Source organism: Diadema setosum, chromosome 7 (assembly GCF_964275005.1).
Source record: "Diadema setosum chromosome 7, eeDiaSeto1, whole genome shotgun sequence".
Lineage (NCBI taxonomy): Eukaryota > Metazoa > Echinodermata > Echinoidea > Diadematoida > Diadematidae > Diadema > Diadema setosum.
This window is the reverse complement of record NC_092691.1, coordinates 7,415,944-7,439,454: the sequence shown is the minus strand read 5'-3', so window position 1 is coordinate 7,439,454 and position 23,511 is coordinate 7,415,944. Positions and strand designations below refer to the sequence as shown.

Genomic DNA, 23,511 nt, shown 5'->3' with positions numbered 1-23,511 from the left:
GACCACATTGCTTTGACTGTCAACTTGGACTTGAAATTACAAATGTTAAAGTGAAGATGACTCTTAAAAGACCGCATGGCCATGTTTGATTTTCTTTTACAATATAAAGACCTATTGGTAAATACTCATTCACATATCCTTTCCAATCAACTTACTTGGACACGCCGACACCACACGAAATTTTCAATTGGTTGCATGACAGAAACAATTTCATCTGAATTATGTAGGACTGTATAAAGAATTGGACTTCACGAATATTTCTCAATATTACTTCAAGTCGCTACTTAACATTATTTTCGTTGTCGATCACTGAAAATGAGAATGGAATCTGGTCGAAACGATTCCCGATTTATCTTTGCAACTGTATATTGATCGAATCTACGCGGCCACTCGTGGGAAGTTGAATAGCGCTATCAGTCACTTGACGTATATCGCCAAAAAACTGAATATCAATGTAAATTTGTGTTGTGTATAGCATACATAGATAGATTTAAGTTTCGCAGAAGATCTTCGGATCTTCCGTGAGGCAGAATCGCTTAGCACGCTGCGTGTTTATAATGCCCGACCGGAAGGAGAGAAGTTAATCGAGTCCCGCAGGACTTTTTCCTTTTATTTCTTTTTTCTTTTTTTTTCTGCAGTTCAGCTTCACTCTGATGTCATGAACACAGCTACTCTATTTCCCTTGTTTTGTATTGGAGTTTGGAGGTTGGGTTTGCTTCTTTAATTTTGTCACACGTTATGTTGTAAATTGCCCCTTGAAACAGTACCCCGCTTGCCACCATTCGTTTTCTCTTTCCTTTTCTCTTCATTTGTTCTTGTTATACTGTAGCAGGATATTTAGGAACGTGTACGCTTACATAACTAACAGGAATGGGAACTGAATTAATTAACTCTAGTCCAGGTGCATGGCGTCTCGCTTATCTCTTTGGAATTCCAGGATGTTATTGTTTGACCAAATAACGGAGTTAAAGACAGGCAGGTAAGGAAGTGACTTGATATTGCTTCATAATGAGGAATTTCGAGCAACACCTTTCCAAGCGTAGTGATTATGACGGGGTTCTCTGTCGCTTATTTTCGTCATGGCTGTTTCACTAGTTTAGCCATAGGTGATATTATGTTGTTGGCATCTGGGAGAATAGAACAGATCAGTACCAAACTGGAATAGCCCTATAAGCAATGTGGTAAGCGTTCAATTTTTTGCATTATCTTTCTTCTTTAAAGTCAATCACTACTGATCGAAATACACAATATAATATGACACGTTCCATTGGTAGTTTAGGAAAAGGGAGTTAATGCACGATGTAATGATAAATGTGCAACCATTGATTTTAGAGACGTCATTGTGGTGTGGTAGTGGTGATGGTAAGGGAACCATAGATTGCTTTTAAAGTAATGAGACAATCATTGGACCTTTGCATCAAGACCGTATTCCCATCTAGAATATAATGCATGTTCGTGCGGCGTTTTGTTTTTTAAAATCCTGACGTGGACATTTTCTTTTTCTTGTTTTTAATTTAAGAATGTTATATCTAAATTTGTTTCTTTCCCCTAACATGTTTTTTGGTTGAATATAAAGTTGGACGTTCCGTGACCGAGCAGCGATTTAGTTACAGTTTCAATGCATCTTGTTTACCACCTTCTCTGACATTAAATTGATGGTTTTTATATTTGACATTGTCTGTGTATTTGCCTGTTTATGCTCATAAAACACTGCTATAACAACTAATACATTTGCTTCACTTGTCACACGCAATGATATGGATTGCAGTTGTGCATGCAGTTTTACTTCCGCCACCTTTCGTTTTTCTTTCCCCTTTTCCCTCACTTTGGTGTGTTATACTGCAGATGGGAATGATTACAATAACATAACCCAACTTGAAGTAGGAATGAGAACTGAATAGATTAACTCTAGGCCAGGTGTATAGCGTCTCGCTCATCTCTTTGAAATTTCAGGTTGTCATTGTTCGATCAACGGAGTTGAAGACAGGCTTCATGTTGCTTTCGAGGTATCTCGCGCCACATGAATGGAATGCATACGCTGTTTAGTATTAGTAATGAATTTTTTCATGTCCATCCCTGCCAATAAAAGTGAAGTGTGTTTGACGGGGTTCTGTGTCATTCTGCCTATGAGAAAGCAAAGTTTTATTTTCGCCATGGCTGTTTCTCTATGCGTGGCCGTGGGTGATGGGTGTTGTTGGCATCTGGGCAGAAAAGAACCGAGTGTCATGCTATAATACCCCCCCCCCCCCGTTAGGTTCTAAGCGTTCAATGCGGTGATATAATATTATCTCTCTTCTTTATTATGTCAATCACTGCTGATGGAATTACAGAATTATGTTATGACACGTTTCACTCAAAGCTTAAAAAAACAAAGTTTATGCACGATACAAGTAATGGTGCATGAGTCCTATAGGCCATTGATTTTAGATGAGAAATTATGATATGCCTATAGTAGGGGTGTCATTGATTAGGAATTAATGACACGATTAAGCACTCCTTCCACTTCTAACTGTCCCCTTTGAATGTGTGTCGATCACGTGAGATCGTCATAAATTATCATTCACGTATAAGCTTACGTTCAAAGTGTACTCTTAGTTGGAGGAGACCTATAGTTACATGGTTAAAGGCGATGTCTCTTTCGCTGGAGCCGTACGTTTGGCCCGTTTTTCTTTTGCCCTTTTCTCTTTAATTGAGGCATCACTTTCGTCCAGGATAAATAACATTCTCATGTAAACAGACTCACTTGCTCGATATCCCTTGTTTTGTATCGGAGGCTTCATTGGTTTTACTGCTGGTAAATCTCACAGGCTTGTATATAGCTGTAAGAGCTCTCTGAACTGATCATTATGATAGCAAGATTAGAGGGAGTCATATTGGTTATGTAAATAATGGTCAAAGGTCATGTTTTAAAAGGCCACTGTTAAAGCCAAGATGGTTATAAACACTTAATTGTCATGTTTTATTTGTACGTGTCGAGGATCACTTGGACCCCGTTTACAGTGCGAGGCTCGGCCGCGGCTCGGCCGCGCCGAGCCCACCTTCATTTCGGTGTAAACGCGCAAAAGGCCCAATGCGGGGCCAAAATTGGCCTCGCATTAGGCCACGTTCTGGAGGTGGTCTCGGCCGCGGCCGAGCCGCGGTCGCACCCGGCCTTTTTCTCAGTGTAAACGCAAACTGGGCTAAATGCGCGGCCAATTTTAGTCTGGTTTCCAAACCCTAGCCTGTACTATTTCGCTATTCAGGATATTAACCATTTCAACGTCGAAAACTGGTATAGTTTAAGGTGGTTTTGTCCTGCAAAGGATTTTCTCCTTCGGCAAAGGCCTTTGCCCGAACGGCGACTTTGTCGCCACGGAATTCAGTTGGCAAAGGATCTGAAAACCATACAATACCAAATTGCGTTTGTTTACAAGTAGAGCGCCACTACGACAAAATACTGAAAGGTTTGAATCAAAAGCGCGGCCGAGCCCGGCAGTGTAAACGGACTAACTTGCGGGGCTCGGCCTCGCAATTGAGGTTGGCCTTGGCCGCGGCAAATGTGATCTCAATAATGTAGGCCCAAAAAAGTTCAACTAAGTATCTCATTATAACTTCAAGGTGCTATATTACATTCTTTTCTTTGTCGATCACGGATGACCGACATCTGATGACCCCCAGCGTATCACCTAACTCGTCTTCAGTGTGACGAGTTTCATATCTCGTTTCTTTTTATTCTTCTTTCTTTCTGGACAATTTTGTGTCATCAATATCTCAAGAGTGACATTACAGAATGGCATGACATTTTCAGGGAACATGTCTCATGACAATATCTAGCCACAATAAGGTTTTCATGACAGTAACATGTCTATGACGTCATCTAGGCGCCATTTTGTGATTTTCGGACCATGTTACATGATCGATCATAACTTCATAAATAAAGGTAATTTCTGTATCATTTTCGGTGGACATTAAGTTCAGGTCACGCTCTATCTTACATTTTAATGCTAATTACCTTGGACATTATTACGCGCGCGTACGCGCGCGTCAAACTTTTAAAAGGCTCAAAACAACTTACCAATGGGAAATCTTGAAGTTTCAGACAATTTTAAGCGTTTCGCGCGTTCGCGTCCGTCCGCACATTTTCGCGCGTAGTGCGCGTAAGCAACATGAAAATGCACATTTTTTGACAGATTTGGATTCCTGATACATTAAGCAACAATATCCATTGATTTCCGATCAATTTTGACCTATAACAAAGGAATGCGTTGGCGGCAAAGTTGAAATTTCGTGTGCGCGTCTATGTGCAAATATAGCGAAAAACATGTCTTTGTTTATTTCGCCATAGCTCTTTAAAACGTCTGGTTACCCTATGTTTTTATTGCATATTACAAAAACATATGAATTGGAAATAACGTTTCAAGCATCAATATCTCCATGAATACATTATGACGTCATCATATCATCATCTGAAATCAAAAAAGTGGAATTAAATTTTTTAAGGTACTGTTTCTGACATTCATTTGCTCGTATCTCTGTTGTTTAAGCTCAATATCATCCCAAATTCAGATATGTTGTACTTTGAACATTTGCCTTTCAAGTCCATGTCATAGTTTTGAAATTTGATGACGTCATCATGCTTTAAATTGTGTTTAAAGGTAAAGACGCAAAATCGGACAAGTTTACGTGTTATGTCTATGGGAGGTGATTTTTTTAGAAACCATGCATTGACTTGACAACGTTTAAGCACCTTTATCTCAGCTGATTTTGCTTCATTTCCTCTGAAACTTAAGTATGTTGTAGCTGTGACAATAATCTGCAGTAATCATGCATTTTATTCTTTGAAATATCCTCATGAGGTTGACAATTTTGCAATTTAAAACTGAAAATGAGAATGGAATGCGGACGAAACGATTCCTGATTCATCTTTCACGTACATAAGTTTACGTTCCTCTAATTTTCTCGTCGAGACGAATGGCCGAGCGGTTAGAGGCGTCATCTCAGAAATCATGAGGTTGCACACGTACGGGTTCGATCCTCACAAGAGCACGAAAGAAAGTAATTATTTTTTTTAACTTTTTTTTTTCTTCAATGGAGTACTACACCTTCGTCCATGTAGAAAACACGTTTGCATGTAAACACACCTATACGCACACACTCACACAGTATACCTTTGTTTTGCGTTGGAGACTGCATTACTTCGACTGCTGCAAAATTTTGCAGGCTGGGCTTTTTAAACTGATATAGTATATTGTAACAAAATGAAATTTGTTCATATCAATTCAGTAACACAATATAGTCGTGGTTACTTTGTGCTGATTTACACATGTAACAAGCTATACATTGTAAAAAAGGTATTTGCATTGTTCCTTTAAGTCAGTCTTCTGTATTGATGATTATTTGTCAATTAGTGGTTTTTGTGGAGTTTCAGATGGTGATAAAAAGTATGAATGATAAGTGCAGCGATAATTCCTACAGTAAGTTCAAAGTTGTGTTACAGATGTTTGATACATACATTTAGCATTGTGTGTGTGTGTGTATACGTGTGTATACAGGTTGGCCATATGACACATTCTAGACAATTAATCCTAATTAGTTAGCAAACGTGATCAGCTATGGAACTGAATATGGTACTAATGTATGATGTTAATGATTCTAATTAAACTGTGACGAGTTTAAAGGGATAGCATAACTGTGTGTAAAAATAAGGCAATTATAAGGAAATTTTAGGGGAATTTGATAACCATGCCTATAATAATTTCATACAGGTTATAATACCTGCCTCATATTCGTGTGATAGATCGTCATGTCAATAGCAAACTGACAACGTACGATGAATGTGTTATATATTGAACAACTGTCTTTCAAGTCCATAATGTTCCCCATATTTTCTTGTCGAGACGTATGGCCGAGTGGTTAAAGGCGACGTCTCAGAGACGTGAGGTTGCGGGTTCGAACCCCACAAGATCACGAAACAAAATAATTAGCTATTTACTGTTTTTTTCTTCAACTTTGTATTACATATTCGTCCATGTAGAAATCACGTTCGTATATAAACGCACCTATACACACACACAGACACACACACACGCCATATCCCTCTTCTTTGTGTGTTGGAGACCACATTGCTTCGACTGCAGCAAACTTTTGCAGGTTGACTTTGTCAAACCGATCATAGTATGTAATGACGACGACTGAGGTGTTGTACTTTGAACAATTGTCTTTCAAGACGATGTCATTGTTTATTAATTTGATGACGTCATTACACTGAAAATTATGATTAAAGGCAAGGTATCAAAACCAGCCGATTATAGGTTTTATGTCTGCGGGACGTATTTTTTCCAAGTTGCCAGAAATGGCATAGCGACCTCAGTCGTTACAAGGCCGCTTTTCCGTCTAGCAATGCAATAGATGTTCACACGGCCACGTTAGTTGAGTGGGCATTGACTTTCCCCCTGTTATATCTATACATTGGTTTTTTTTTTTTTTTTTTTTGTCTTACCATTTCCGTGGATGACCCGTGGCCGAGTGGTTACAAAAACGGTTTCGCAAGCACGCTCAATATAACTTTAAGGTGCCTATATCACATTCTTTTCTTTGTCGATCACAGATGACTGTCATCTGATGACCACAAGCGTATCACCTAACTCGTCCTCAATGTGACGAGTTTTCATGTCTCGTTATTTTTCATTTACATTCATTGGTGTAATTACCATGAATAATCTTGAATTTTGAGTGAAAATGTTCATTTTCACAAATTTTGGAGTGAAATTCTCTCCAATTTCACTCTAAACTCCCCTTTTTTTTATTCACTCCTTCAAGAGTGAACATTTTAACTCGTTTTGTTTTTGAGAGAGAGAGAGAGAGTATAGGTTTTTAAAATTTGTGAGACTCATGGATTAAATACGATCAAATCATCAACTGTGCTATTTTACTTAGCTTCTCAGGACAATGGTCGTATTCTCAGGGTGGGAAAGAAATGTTTAGTTCGACCAACCCGGTCTTTCCGTTTGACAAAGTAAACCCTCAAAAAAAAGCTTGGAAATCTGACTTCAGTTGTAAATTTCTCCAGTTTGTAAGCATTATACAATACATGCTTGATATCAATGGAAAGATTGTTCAATTCTCTTTAACATGATATCCCACTCATTATGATTATGCTATCAAGTACAGGGTTGAACTCAAAAGTGTCTGATAAGGTCTGCATTGAAAAGTTGCAAAATGAACAAGAATGGTCCTTATGAATGAGAATGGTCGTGAAGAGTAAATAGAGAACATATTCTTTTGTGTTATGTCTTTTGTTCTCAACTGGTCGGCCATGAAGGCAAATTCCAATAGACATCTTAACTTCACATTCAAGTTTTCAGTGGTGCCATGCCAGGCAATTTTGATAGCTCATCAAGTTTTATGGTTGTACATCATGTCACGTGTAAGCATTGTTCAAAAAGACCGCGCTGTAGGGCAAATTGAAACTGAGATGCTTCAAAAAGATGACAACGCAAGACCACATAGAGCGAGACTTGTGGCATCACTGGAATGGACTGGCCTGCATGCAGCCCCGACCTCAACCCCATAGAACATCTTTGGGATCAACTTGGCCGAGCTGTGGGGAAGAGGGTCACAAATGCAACGACATTGGCAGGACCAGGTCAGATACTGGTTGACGGGTGGAACGCCATTCCTCAGCAGCGAATCACGAAGTTAATCAACAGCACGAGGACACGGTGCCAGGCGGTGGTGCAAACACTTTGGTCGTCCACCAGATACTGAGCCCCGATCATGTTCATTAACAATATTAAGACAAAGTAAACATAAAGTAAAGACAAAATAACGACAAACTGAAGACAAAATAAAGATGAAACTGCAATAAAATCAAGACCATGCCATTTCACTTCTTTATGTCTTTGTTGGGGTTAATGTGGCGAGGTTCTGTGAGATAAAATGGTTTCAGTCACGATCGTTTGTGCTTGTGTGTGTGTGTGTGTGTGTGTGTGTGTGTGTGTGTGTGTGTGTGTTTGTCTGTTTGGTTGAAGGTATATATGTTTCACTCCATAAAAATGTTGATGTTACAGTAAATGAACACCAAAGAAACAATGGGGAATTCACTCGTAACGACGAAACCCCATTAGGGACGTCAAAAATTGGGCCATTTTGCAGCTTTTAAATTCTGACTTTACCTCATATTTGTAAGCACTGCACCTCCATATAAACGCTAATCATAACAGGTATGGTATCATTAACCTATGTGTGGTACTAGGCACAAATAAATTATTTCTGAGGGAAAATGGGAAATGATTGATTAAACTCATATTTCCAAACTTTTTTTGAGGGGTTCATTTTTGCCAGTGCTAAGCGCCATGATAATAATCTTTTCCCTACAAGCGTATTCTGTTATCCCGTCTGTCTCTTAAATATGGGCCTCAAAATTCTTTTGTTGTTGTTGAACTTTCTATTTTTTTTCTTGAACTTTTTTCATGAGGGGCCCACAATCTACTAGTATTGTACTTTCGAGCACTACTAGTATTGTACTTTCAAGCACTTGCATGCACATTCACCACCATCACACGTCAGAGTTTATTTTCCCCCTGTTATCTTCGCCGCAGAATTTGTACTGTTACGAATCTAGTACGTCCCTACCTGTTCCTCGGGCCGGCCATCTTTTCAAGCTATACTTACAATGGCGGCCCTCTGCATAATCGCTTCTTTTTAACTACAATTGTTGTTGTAATCCCCGCTGCATAGACATGCATACAGTATAATTATTATATCATTAATTTCCTTTTATATCTTTGTTTACGCAAGTCAAACGACCCTGTTTTGAATTTACTTTGTATATTTCCCACATGTTCATGATTATGTACTTTATGTATATTGATTTGCTGATTGATTTAATGATTTGCAGAAAATAAAGTATCTATTAAACAAATAAACAAAATTGTCTTTTCTGTGGGTCCCTCCGTTTTCGCACAGTGCGTACATGTACTAATACATGTATTCTAATTTGATTAATTCGGCGGTCCCAATACTATTTACCGTTACTTTAGGATTTTATTTATTGTTGTTTGTCACTGTTTAATCCATAATGATGGCGTTTACATTATTTTTGTCACTATATATAGTGAGATGCATAATATATTATTATTGTCGGAAATAGGAAATCAGTTTGAACTTAAAACTTGAACTTGAATGCTTTACATGTCGAGAAGCATAATTCTGTTCTATGATGACTCAACTGCTCAATAGGATCATATTCCAAATTGATCTTGATAGACTACGGACGTGTGAGAGAGAGAGAGGGGGGGGGGGCTGGATCGAGGAGGGCTACCATTAATGGTAATTACAGACCATAAAACTACAGTTTCTATGTCGAATTCTACCGTTGATTTGACACTGCGGTAACATTAAAGAGAATGTTTGCTCATGAGAGTCGGTAATGTTCAAATATTATCAGTTGCATCAAAGAAAAAATAGCTTTCTTAAATGATCTTTTTTATTGACCGTACTGGAATCTCGTGCACATTTAGGGTTATTTCTAAAATGTATTATAAAATACGTCACGCCAAAACTAGCAAACATAAAGCGAAGGGATGAAAGAATGGCATTCCACAAATGAAAAAGCTTTTGTGTCTCTACGCGTTGGCTACGCTTTCATTTCTGCATCCATTTGTCTGGGATCAAAGTCCAAAATGCGTAGGGGAGTCGTGTACATAATCAACGCAAAAGAAGGACATTTGACATTGTCGTCATCATATCAACAGGGTGAAACAGATTCGTGACGTATCAGCACCAGTGAAAAGGGGACAGACAGCAGTCTAGCACAAACATTTCTACATTGAAATCATGTGGAAATTTGTCACAATTTTCGCTTTACTGGAAACAGTCCTTGCTTATTACGGTAAGTACGAGGTTTCTACACAGATGAGGGCAGTCATGTCGACGCTGGTATATCAATTCTGTGGGTAATGGCGTCGTGGGCGCAATGTTTTCATATCGGCAGGCAGGTTAAGCCAGTAATAACGACTAGTCTTGGTCTTTGGATGGAATCGTTCGAGAACAGCAAATGTTGTACATATATGCACAAAACAGTTTCTATTTTTACATTAAATATATATATATATATATATATATATACATATATATATATACATACATATACATTTATTTATTCATTTATATTAGATATCCTGTGTTAATATTGGAATAATTATCCTTGATAAACAACATGAGTCCAAGCAAAATGGACGCGTGAATAATGGTAAGCATACATATACAATAATGTAAGGTGTGTAAATAAATGTAAAAAGTAAAAAAAAAAATGTACGTATATTCTGTGCGTATAGTGGCGCCGTGAGCTGCATGCTTTAATAGCTAGCAGCAACTGATAGGACAGCGTGTTATGGGTACTAATGGCGCGTTTTAATTCACCGAACACGGTACGGGCAGCGTGTTTTTTTTAGACGGCACAGATTGGGGACCCTATCCCTAAACCTAACCCTAATCCTAATCCTAATCCTAACCCTAACCATCAAACCCTAACCCTAACCCTAACCCTAACCCTGACCCCAACCCTAACCCTAACCCTAACCCTAACCCTAACCCTAACCCTAACCATAAACCCTAACCCAACGTTTTTCCCATAGGTTTAACACGCGCCATGCCCCAGTCTGTGCCGTCTTTAAAAAAAAACGCGTACGCGTACGGGCAACGGGCTGGGTTTTTGCTATGGTACGCTAAAAGGAAACATGACTGATTCTCTTAAAAAAGAATCAGTAATTCGATACAAAATCACCCAAAGTATTATTCTTATGTCAAAATCAAGAGCAACAAAATCAACACTAGAAGATTAATTTTGTAACAAAATTATTAGCGGAGAAGTGATAATATTTAACAGAACCAGACATGGTTTCTTTTGGCGCACCATAACAAAAGCCCCGTTCCGTGATCCGTGCCGGATTTGGTGTAAACGCAGTTAATATAATCCAGAGAATAGTGACGTCGTTGCATTCAGTAAAATTTATTTTCTCAACGTAACACATAATAAGAAATCAATGATCACTTATATCGATAAAGATTGGCTGATTTATGTCCGTACACTTGTTTGTTTGTTTGTTTGCTTGCTTTTACTTCTGCATTAAATCAGATGCAATTTGAATGCAAACTTCAAAAAGTACAAAGACAAAGAATAACAAGTGCAGTGAAATAAATCGATAACAGTACATAAATAGATTCACATTGGTGATTGCATTGAGCAATGTAGATACACAGAAACATGAAATAAAATATACAGTATTTTTCAGTAAACAACAGAGATAATTGAATGCAGGAGACCACCATCATAAGCGATTAAGCTTGAAATGGATGGAGGCCTCATAAAATGACTTTCCAACGACATAACTCTCTTGGAGGAAGGTGATCAGGTGAGTGCAGTGCAGTTGAGAGTGCAAGATGCAGTTGAAGGAAGAAAATTGAGATTGACAATAAGATGACAATCTATACTATAAATATTTGTTAGCTCAATTGGTTTGGAGAATATAATTGTATCAAATATCGTTTAAGTGAAGCTTTCAAAGAATAAATACTTGAACAAAACTTTATATTATCCGGGAGATTATTCCAAATATCCGGACCCGAATGTCTTATAGATTTATGTGTCACTAATAATTTGGGATTCAAAAGGTGGAAATTTCTACATATACGAGTAGGGTACGAATGGACAGAAGTATTAAACCTAAACATGATATCAAACGATGATGGAAGTTGATGATGTATATATTTGAACATAATTACTGCTACTTGAATAATATTCAAATCAAAAACCTTTAATGTTTTAAGCTCATGAAATAAAGAATCAGTATGAGCCAGAAAATGCGATCCTGTACAAATACGTATAACTTTCTTTTGTAATTTAAATATAGAATTTATTTTGGTAGAGTCGCAATTACCCCATACAACATTGCAATAACTTATATATGGGAGAATTAAGGAATTTAATAGAAATAAAGTTGAACGAGGAAGAAAGAACTTCAGCTTGGAAATTATCCCTATATTTCTAGAAATACACGTTGTAACATAATGTAAATGCTCATTCCAAGTCAAACTTTCATCTATTATACTCCTAGAAATTTTGAATTAATTTTCTTTTCTAATGGGATATCATCAATGTTCTATATGTATCAACGTATCTTCATTATGAAATTGAAGTTTGAAATGAATAAAATGAGTCTTTTTTATATTCAAAGAAAGTTTATTAGACTTAAACCAATTTGATACTTTATGAGAATAAAATATATTCGTATCATCAGCAAATAGAACAAAAGAGAGAAGAGAGGATGTATTTATGATATCATTAACATAAAGAATAAAGAAGGAATAATAATGGGCCTAGAATTGAGCCTTGAGGAACACCACATGTAATTAAAAGGGGGTCAGATTCACAACCATTAAAGATAACATATTGTCTTCTATTAGTTAGATAATCTTTAAGCCATAAAAGTGCTTGTCCTTGAATACCATAATGACTAAGTTTGGTGAGTAAAATAGAATGATCAAGAGTATCGAATGCTTTACTCAAATCGCAAAATATACCTGCAACATGTTCTTTGTTTGCAAAAGCACTCGTAATTTTGTCATAAATTTGTATTAGTGCTAAATCAGTTGAATAATTTTTTCTGAAACCATATTGATTGGGAATAAGTAAATCATACTTATTAATAAATTTAAGAAGTCTATTATAAACAATTTTTTCTAAGATTTTGGATATACTAGACAATAAAGAAATAGGACGATAATTGCTAATTTCATGAGGATCATCTTTTTTATGTACAGGATTAACTTTCGCTATTTTCAGCAGGTCAGGGAAAATACCTTGTGATAGCATAAAAGAAAGATTAAATATATAACTTAACGGTTCTGCGAGTGGATAAACTATTTCTTTCAATAGCATCATACTTATTTAATCAGAACCACAAGATTTAGAGCTATTTAAAGATTTAGTGATACTAATAATTTCAATGGGACTTGTTGGATTAAAATAAATAGACTCTTGATTTTGGTCAAAAAGATAATCTGTAAAATGAGCAGAAGTATTGCTAATTTTAGTAGCAAGTTCCGGACCGATATTAACGAAAAATGAGTCAAATGAATTAGCATACATATTGGGATCATTTATTTTAATACCGTTTAATGTGATATCATCCGTTGGCGGAGAATCAGGCTTTTTACCTAGGACCTCTTTAATAATTTTCCATGTTGCATTAATATTCGAAGAAAACTTTTTCATTCTATCAGAAAAATATAATCTGCGGGATAAACGAATCAATTTTGTTAATTTATTTCGATAAACTTTATACATATTCAAATTAAATTCAGTTGGGTTACGAATATGTAACTTATACAAAAGATTACGAGTGTTTATGGATTTCAAAATACCTTTTGTAATCCAAGGATTTCTTGGTTTATTTCGGTTACTTTTTATTCTGCATAAAGGAATATTATTTTCATAATAATACAATAATTTATCATTAAAACATTTATATGCCAAATTAACATTGTACTCGGGCAGGTGTCTATGGGAAATGCGTGTTGTAGCAAAATCAGTCCGTCCTCAACGGGTTAATACTATAAATATCTGTCCATTCCTCTAAAAATAAATTCTGTTTCAATAATTCCACATTACGTTTTGACTCTTTATAATACCATATTTTATCATGTAATTTATTACGACCCACTTTACATTCACAAATTGAAAATATTGGTAAATGATCAGAAACTTCAGAACATAATATACCCCCCATAATTGTATTATTATACACATTCGAAAATATATTATCAATCTGAGTTGACGAGTGTGGATTTATCCTGGTGGGTTTATTGATAATCGACATAAAACCATATGAATACATTAAATGCATAAAATTAAGGGAATTATTGTTATCGGATGTGGGGGAAAAGTTAATGTTGAAATCACCAAAAATAAAAACATGTTTACTTTCATTACCTATCTTATGGAGATATAAATCCAATTCATCACAAAATAATTCACAATTCAGATCAGGAGGTCGATAAATTAAACCTATAATAACGTTTTTAGAGATTGGGTTCTCAATTTCAATAAATAACGTTTCTGCATATCTTAACGTGATTTCAGAACGGATTTTGAACTGTAAATTTTGCGCAATATAAAACGCAACACCGCCACCCCTTTTTCCTTGACGATCAGCCCTAACTAATTTATGATTGGGTAAATTAAAGATATCTGGGGAGTTTTGATGTAACCAAGTTTCACTTATTCCAATAACAGAAAATTCAAAATTGTTTAAAGAGTGCAAAAGATTTTCCAAATATTCAAAATTTTTATTCAAACTCCTAGAGTTTATATGAAGAAGTGAAATATTATCTGAACTATACGATACAATATCATGGAATTCAAGGGGTGTGTAATATTTACTGTCGCGCATAGGCATAATGTCAGCAGGAATATCGTGGGTATTCACATGTGACGCCATTCTGTAATACAGAAATGTAAATTACCGGAGATTTGAGAGACAACAACTGCATAGGTGCTAATGTGCATTTTGCAAGTGCATACTACTGTGCAGGTGTGTTTACAAAGTGCAAATGTGTGTGGGGTTTCAATACACAATACAAAATTTGGTACAATTAGACCCATCTTGGTCACACTTACAATAATTACTAGTACGCAATTACAACAGATCACCAGGGGATAGCCGGACCAGTCAGTATAAAGGTGTTGTGTTTTAAAACACGTACAGACAGAGAATTCAAGGACCGTGACACTTGCCCAGTTAAAGTTCAGGGAGGCTTTCCCGTATACGGGGAGGGGGGGGGGGGGGGGAGTAAAGGGAGTAAACAGTAAAGGTACATTTCTTGCAACATCTGTATTGGCTATTGAATGTGGGACTTTTAACCATGCACCCATTAACACACGTACCAGAGAAAAAAAAAAACAGTACAAATACTGAATGGAAATCAGGGTGTTAATAGCAACCCGTTTAACATGCGTCAAACGCAGGTGCTACTTGCTGTGGCTTAATTACCATTGGAGATCAGTCGGCCGTGGCGCGAAAAAGCAGCCACGCCTCGTGTCGACACACAACATGTGAACGATTATACATTCATGGAAACTGCTTACTGTACATGTATAATACGGACGTCTTATCAATGGGTTCGGAGTTTCAACAGGTGATTCGTAGAACAAAGGGATTTTTTTTTTTCGGACAGTTCACAGGAGGATAAATATCTGCCAAAGCAGTGAGGGATGTGCTGTACTAAAAATAATAATAATGATAAAAAAAAAAAAATCGGAGTTCAATACCAAAAAGTGTGGGAGGTTTAAAAGAACCATGTTGCGACACGGATTGTCGCCCCTACACGGATTGTCGCCTCCTGCTCGGGGCGACAATCCGTGACGGGCGATGGCGGCACGGATTGTCGCCCCCTACACGGATTGTGGCCTGGCGACAATCCGTGACGCTTGTGCAGTTCCCAGTTTTTGACCTCGAAGGCGACAATCCGTGTTGGCAAAAAATTTGTTGCGACACGGATTGTCGCCCCGTCACAGATTGTCGCCCCGGGCTCGGGGTGGTTCCTCCGGTGTTAAGCTTTGGTGGGATGGGTATGACTGATAAGTTATGCGTATGTGTGTTTGTGTGTGTGTGTGTATTGTGAGCTGCATGATATGTGATGTGTATGATTTGTTGTCTGTGTGTGTGTCTGTGTGTGTGTGTGTGTGTGTAAGTGTGTGTATGTGTGTGTGTTTGGAGTATAATAATACAATATGTAGAAACTGTGCATGTGTGGTGGTCATAGTGGTAGTGGTTTGTTTGTCTGTGTGTATACGTGTGCCTGTATGCTTACGTGTGTATGTGGAATATAGCGGCGCTACTGTGGCAATACAAACGCCTTCAGAGTGTATGAGCACGTGTTTAAAAAATTCACTCCAGCGTTGATCTAAATTATGGGTGTGTGAACCAATATCAGCGGTGAGGCAGGCTAGGCGAGAGAGAGACCGAGAGAAAATACATACGAGGGAGGTACCCTCCCCAAATGTTATTTGTCTTTGTTCATTTTTCATTGCAGTCATTTTCTTCCATCAGTCTTATAAACTAGAACGTCCATACCACTATTCTTTGTCCCAGAATGGGTTTGGCATGCTTTATGCATGAGCGAATAATTTCCACACGCCGTAAAAAATTTGTCAATCGTTAGTTGATTTTAGCACAAACGAACTGCCATTGCACACCGCCAATACATACGTAATACAAACAAACACGAACAAACACTCAAACAAATCCTCATAATGCAAATAAACCAACTCAACACTTTTTTCCTTGATATTCATTGATTTCATTCAAATCATTCATAAATCGACTCATTCTGGGTGTAACATGAAAAAAAAAGTTACAAATGGCATTTCGAAACAGAAATAAATCCATTTGTCAATTTATACTACAAATAATCTCACTTCAACATAGATAACTCGATTATAGACCAACCCTACTAACAATTTCTTCACGAGAAAGTTTTGACATGTAGGGCCCTACCAAACCTATATTCCTTGAATACATTGGTTTGGATCATGTAACACCTTCTTACTTACAAGGGCATATACATAAAAAAAAAAACACACAAATACATTACACGAATCTAGAATGAAATCAGTCATAAAAAACCCGACCACCCCCTCCCCTCCCCATCCGAAACAAATCTAGGGCCTACATCTATCCTAAATATTAAATCCTACCAACATCTGTCATACCATTTATAACTATCCTTCTTCAAATCCAATCCCCAACCCACCAACCCCTGATTAAACAAAACCTAAATCATCCCACACCCACATTCACCAACCCAAATACATACACACACACACACACACACACACACACACACACGAAGGTTCCGTTATTCCGAAGTTTCGTTTTTTTCCGAGGCTTCATTTTAATATCCGAAACACACAAATCCCTATACCTAGAGGTTCGTTGATCCAAAAATGAAATTCGGAATAATGAACCTTCGGAATAATGAGCCTTCGGACGAATGAGCCTTCAGAGTAACAAACTTTTGCAATAACGAAATGTAACCCCCTTCCCACATACCGACGCACACCCGAACCGATACCACATTCCTTCCTGATGAAACGATTTCCCAATGTTGATAAATAAGGCATAATGGACCGTATGCAGAAAAGCAGTATCTGCCCGCACGCAAGCTCCACTCCGAATTCATAATTATACAAATCTGCCAAACAAACTCATCAAATTCAAAGCTGCTGATAAAATCAATATCAACGTTTATGCCAGCAACAGCTTACTAGTTATCCCTCCCCACGCGCAGCTAAAAAACACATACGCAAAAAATCGACATAATAAACACATTCTTCCATCACACACACACACACACACACACGCACAAACGGACACTAAATTATCATGTGCACGCGCACATACACACTTCCTTGAAACCTCACCATGACTTTTTATATGGCATATTTGCATGGATGGAGCCATGTAAGTTATGTGTTAGTATTTCAATGATTATGTCCAGAACGATATTACCCAGCAAAATGTGCTTCGAGGGCGGGCGACAATCCGTGCCGCCGTGTAGGGGGCGACAATCCGTGCCGCCAACGCCCGTCACGGATTGTCGCCCCGAGCAGGAGGCGACAATCTGTGTAGGGGCGACAATCCGTGTCGCAACAAACCATCTACCAGTTATAAAGAACCATCTACCAGTTATAAATTAAAAGAACCATCTACCAGTTATAAATTAAAAGAGATTAAAAGAGATTAGAGATTAAAAGAGATTAAACGAGATTAGTGACTTTCTTTTAAAAAAAAACTTACATCATCATTTAATGTCATGTAATCAACAGCAAAAAAAAATAATTTGATGAATCATGCACACGCATATGAAGAGATTGTCACGGAAGTCTGTCACGAATTGGGTAATGCCTACATTTTTTTTTTGATATGTTTTGAGATCACCCATCATGGGTAGAGAATTCTTCTCTGCACATAAAATACACCAATCTTCAAAGATATACTTTAAACGTCTGTAATCCCTTGACCAGGGTGTTCGCTCTCAATAGTTATCAAAATAATTATCACACCACTATCTAATAAAGTATACCAACGTGCTCTCATTATAAACAAAGGCACTGTAATTGCTGTTTTGTACTGCATTTCAAATCACTGTCCTTTGTTTAGAGGGCAACGTACGTCTCGTCGGTGGACATGTAAGTCATGAGGGGCGAGTCGAGGTTTACCATAACTCCCAGTGGGCTACGGTCTGTGACGATAGCTGGGATTTTCAGGATGCGGACGTAGTCTGCCGGCAGCTCGGTTTCCCAGAGGCCCTGACAGCTACGCGGCTCGCTTTCTTCGGTGAAGGAAACTCATCACAGGCAATCCTAACATCAATCCTCTGTTCGGGATTCGAGAGCGGTCTTATGGAGTGCCACTATGCGGATAATCCATTCTATTATTGCGGACACTATGAGGATGCAGGTGTTGTTTGCAGTGATGGTGTAGGTGAGCAATACAAAAAAGTCTAATTTGATAAACGCAGTAAAAGCAAAGTATAAGAATCATCTGTCCATTGCGTAATGAAAAACATCTGCCTTCAAACTAGTCAAAAGGCTCTCAAAAAGTGAGTGGCAATGAGAAACTTACAACAAAAGTTTCTGTTAGGATATCTATTAAAGCAGATCGATCAAAATAGTCAAAAGTCAGTACTAAGACAACTTGAGAAGTGAAGCAGGAATTAGCTGTTTGCAGTGTTATAAATTAATTTTCAGTGGCAGTGACAAAGTAACAAGGAAATTACCCTTTACATCCTTTTCAGAAATAATACGCAAAACTAATACGAAATTTCGCTGTTTCATTTTTTGATTAAGATGGGCAGTATTCCAAGGTGGAGGCATTACTAATCCACTTGTACTGGAGTTTCATCTATCCGAGTTATGACGTACACAAAGTGAGCGAACATAATTGACTCGCGGTTTCCTCAATCAACTTATGCACCTGCTAATAGGCGGGGAGGGAACACACAGACTGTTCCATCAAAATAGACGAAGAGGGCCAGTAGTCTCCATGTAGGAGCAATCGCTGATGTTAGAACAGTATGTCTGCTCCCGACAACCAAAGTAATCCCTGTCTTGTTATATCATAATCATCTAATAATGTTCAAGCGATCAGAGAACATACTCGGCGGATCAAGTTCACATGATTACGTTTATACAATCGCTAATTGTCATTGGCCTATTGAAACGCAGACAACGATGATTGAAAGCGATATCGATTTCACATTCATACATTTTATGGTCTTCCATACTTTCAGCACACTCATACATTTAGTTGCATCAGGCTGTTTCTTTACAGAGGTGCATACCTAGAGAATAATATGTTTCATCATTCCCCCTTTCTATTCCTCTTCAATCCCTCCTCCCCCTGTCTATATTCTCTAGATGTTGAAGGCGAACTTCGGTTGACGGGTGGTTCGACACCAAGGGAGGGCCGAGTTGAAATCTACCATGGGGGTGAGTGGGGGACAATTTGCGACGATTTGAGCTGGACCAGGAAAGACGCCTCGGTGGCCTGTCGTCAGCTCGGCTTTGATGGAGTCAAGTACGCCTATTTGTCCTTCTCTGGACTGAACGAGAGACCTAATCACCTCTCAGATGTCGATTGCACCGGATACGAATCTGATATCCAAGATTGTTCTCACAGCAACTGGGGCAGCATTTGTTCCGGTGGACTTGAAGCCGCTGCCATCGAATGTAGAGGCGGACCGTATGGTACGTAGAGATGTGGTTTGTCGTGAACATGAAGACCGCCTCTCTTTCCCCTTCCCTTCATTCTCAAGTCGATCTTCTTAAAGTGTTCACTCGGCAGCTTGAAACATTACCTGATGTGGCAACAATTTAGAATTCAAAATTTGAATTTCGATAGTCAATCATGCTTTAATATTAAGGTCTTTTATTGACACGTACCTTATCAAAATGCGTCATCCTGCCCGGATTCGGAAAGCAGCTTTACGAGCACAGCAGCAATCTGTACAGAGTACAATGCATTGAACAATCGCATTTATTTTAGGGTCTACAGTCCCTCTTCCACTAACATCTTTATTCTTCAGTCATCATCATAACCACCATAACCACCATCATCACTATCACCATTACCATCATCATCATCATCATTACCACCATCGACATCACCATCACCATTATTATTATCATCATCATCAACAACATCTCAATCACCATCATCAACTTCTCAATCACTATCAACATCATCATCAACAACACCATCATCATCATTACCATCACCATCACCATCTCCATCAACATCATCGTCATCATTATCACCATCATCACCATCACCATTATTACCCTGATGATCATCACCATCATCATCACCATTACCATCATCATCACCATCACCTTCATCATCATCACTATCACCACCATCATCACCATCACCATTAATATCACCAAGATCACCACCACCATCATCAGCGTCGTCATCATCACCATCATGATCATCATCACCACTATTATCTTTGTCATGATGAATTTAGTAGTTTCATGGCATTTCATACGCAAAAGTGCTCTGCATTGATCTCCCCTAACGTCCCGAACATAAACCCGTGCATTATCTGCTTTGTATCTAAGTGACTGCGCATTGCTAAAAGTATGCAATTGTGATGTCGTTGAGCGTCATTACGGCGAGCCGCAGTCGTACGCGTATCTCTGATCGGTCTTTACTACCCTCCAGTCATAGCGGTCAAAATACGTGGGCAATGGCGAAACTTATGCCAGCTGAGCATGTTCCACGAAAACTAAAGACTTGTCACTTTTGCCAGGATCCATACAACCAGTTTATGAACTCTTTTACTGTTCTAGTTTTATAACTGTCAAAACTAAATGCTTTGGAATCGCTCTTCAACATTAGCAACATTTATGATGTGATTGTGTCATATTAGGGCCGACCTCTTAGCAGCCGTCACGAGAAAGCTGTTAGTTAACATTTGGACACATGAGTGCACGTTCTCGCTATAAATAGAACTCAAAATGTTCTTCTGACTAACTTCTGCAGCTCAAGAATACGACGTTCGCCTGGTGGGCGGGACATCACCACAGGCTGGCCGGGTTGAAATCTTCCACGAAAACTCATGGGGCACTATATGCGACAACACCTGGTCGTCAACCGAGGCCGAAGTCGTCTGCGACCAGCTTGGCTACGACGATGTCGATGTGGCGTTGGAGTACTTCGGACCAGGTGATGGCGCCATTCACGTTAGCAGCTTGTCGTGTTACGGGTACGAGTCTTGAGTGGAGAATTGCCTGAACGTCAATTTTGGCAGCACTGGTTGCGACCACACTGAGGACGTTGGGATTCGCTGCCAGCACACCTCTTACGGTAGGTCTTTTAAAGGTCTGAAACCTGTAAATACGGTGGAACAGCCTGAGCCCCGCAGGGATTTTTTTCTACCAAAGATACTGGAATAGATATAAAAAGAAAAAAAAAACTGATAAGATATGAATTAATTATAAAACAAATAAATAGATAAATAGATAGATACATCCATTCCAACACTTTTTTCGTTGTTGTAGGGCAAAAATAATTTGGTATGCATATTATGTGAGTATCATGTCAGTATAGAGCATTTTTGTTTGAGTTTCTTTGTTTACATCAACACCTCTTTTTAAGAGTACTATTAAGATCATGTTATGTTATTTACTCACCATCTGTCTGTTTTTATTAAATCTTTTTGCCTGAATGGAATGTTTTCTTCAAGTGATTAGATTTAAGTCATTAGCATTGAAGCCTTTTGTTTCATGTTTCTAGGATACTCTGGATCTGGACTCTCAACGTATGTGATAACAGGAATCGTGCTTAGCTCGCTGGTAGTCTTCTCTTCCTTGGTCACTTGTGTCGCGGTGCTAATCGGAAGGATGAGGAGACCACAACATCCTAATGCAGGAGTGGCAGCATTTACTGTCAGCGGCACAACGTATCCCAACGGCACCACTGCAGCAGCGCCCTCTGTGACTTTGAACCCGACTAATCCTCAGATACCAAACAATCCGCAACCGGCAGCAGGTAATCCGCATTTTGTCGGTTATCCGCAAGTGGCAGGTAATCCACAAGCGGCAGGTTATCCACAGGTAGGAGGCTACCCCCAGTCGGGAAGCTATCCGCAATCGACGGCATATCCACAATCGGCGAGTCCTCCGCAGCCACCTCCGAACTACGATTCTGTGGCAGATCCTGTGAGTAACGGCGATAAATCAATCGCCGTTGCACCGTCGATAAATTCCACGGCCGAAAATCCACAGCAGACTCAAGCTTGAAACGGAACATGATTACGTCAAGCAGTTCGTGTTTGATGGCAGCAATGCCCTTCTATAGGATTGCTACCTGATGACGTACACTTTGGACGAACCGCGCCTTTTTAATACCAGAATCACCTCCCTACCAGGATCAAGAACATGTCCACAAAACAAGACGCCTTTCGTCATTGCTTATCAATTCCTTTACATGGCCGGCGCCAGGCACGTTTTCGAAAGTGGAGGGGGGCACTTTATACTTTAACACACACAATTGTCTTCAACCGCCAAGACAAAGGCCTTACCACGCTCACACTTCAAGGTTTCATTTTATTTTCTTGTGCCACTTCCGGGGTTTAAAGGAAAATGGAGGGGGGGGGGGGGGGCAAATGATGGCAAAGGGGACGTTTAAATCGTCTACCCGTGATTGGTTGCTTGTATACAAGCATCTAATGTTTCCGTTTTATCGACCACGTAAAACAATAAAATTAGTGCAAAGGGCGGTATCATCTTTTCTTTTTCTTGTTAAATGTGTGTCAATAAAAAGAAAATTACAGGTCAATGAAAAGTTGTGAGGTGACGGCATCACCTCTTCAATTATGCAAGCATATTGTCAAGACATGAATTCATGAAGACATATTTTGCATCCTTCAAGTCAAATCACACTGAATATGAACCTATGTAAGTTGCACGTTTTTCACGGTGCTCATAGGTGCAGAATTATTGATAAAGAATAATGTTATAATTTTTTAATGTAAAAACAATAAGGGAAGTTATAGGAAGTGGCATATAAATTATCTGCGTAAGCCTTTACTTTATTGCCATCAGTAATACAGGCATAATATGAAAACGTATTTCTTTTTTACTTCTAACATTTGTTTGACTGATTGGATGGAAATTTGCAGTAACTGTCTTTGACTGTTATTCGTCATAAGAATTTAACATACAACCCAAATAAGTTTTCATCTAAAGCATTCAAGTGATGATTGTAGAGCTTCCTTTGCCGTGTCAGGTAATGTATCCTTTGCAATTGTTTCGTGAATATGACATTTTATTTTTGCTCTTCGTACAGAATTGCATACCTCGTGATTGTTAATTTGGCATTTATTTTCCTATTAATTCATGTATTTAGGCCCAGAAGCATGTATTCAAAAGAATTTTTAGAAATAGTGTGGGACCCGCCT

At 38.5% G+C, this 23,511-nt stretch overlaps 1 protein-coding gene and 1 pseudogene across 1 annotated transcript; one reads left to right on the top strand and one right to left on the bottom strand.

Annotated features, from left to right (window-relative positions):
• The first annotated feature begins 9,816 nt into the window (after positions 1–9,816).
• Positions 9,817–22,351, top strand: LOC140230732 (CD5 antigen-like; annotated as a pseudogene).
• On the bottom strand, positions 11,097–14,480 carry LOC140230504 (uncharacterized). The gene is made up of 3 exons (XM_072310656.1): positions 13,585–14,480; positions 13,288–13,541; positions 11,097–11,134 (listed from the first exon to the last, which is right to left on the bottom strand). Exons 1-3 carry the CDS (start codon positions 14,478–14,480, stop codon positions 11,097–11,099), a joined length of 1,188 nt encoding a protein of 395 aa, XP_072166757.1.
• Positions 22,352–23,511: the final 1,160 nt, after the last annotated feature.

Excerpts from the sequence above, each read along its gene's own strand:
- LOC140230504 (XM_072310656.1), bottom strand. The coding sequence starts at position 14,480 with ATGGCGTCACATGTGAATACCCACGATATTCCTGCTGACATTATGCCT. Across the intron at positions 13,542-13,584 it reads GATATTTATAGTATTAACCC|ACACCTGCCCGAGTACAATG; the intron begins GTTGAGGACGGA and ends CATTTCCCATAG. Across the intron at positions 11,135-13,287 it reads TAAATTAACAAAATTGATTC|TTTGCATTCAAATTGCATCT; the intron begins GTTTATCCCGCA and ends TACTTTTTGAAG.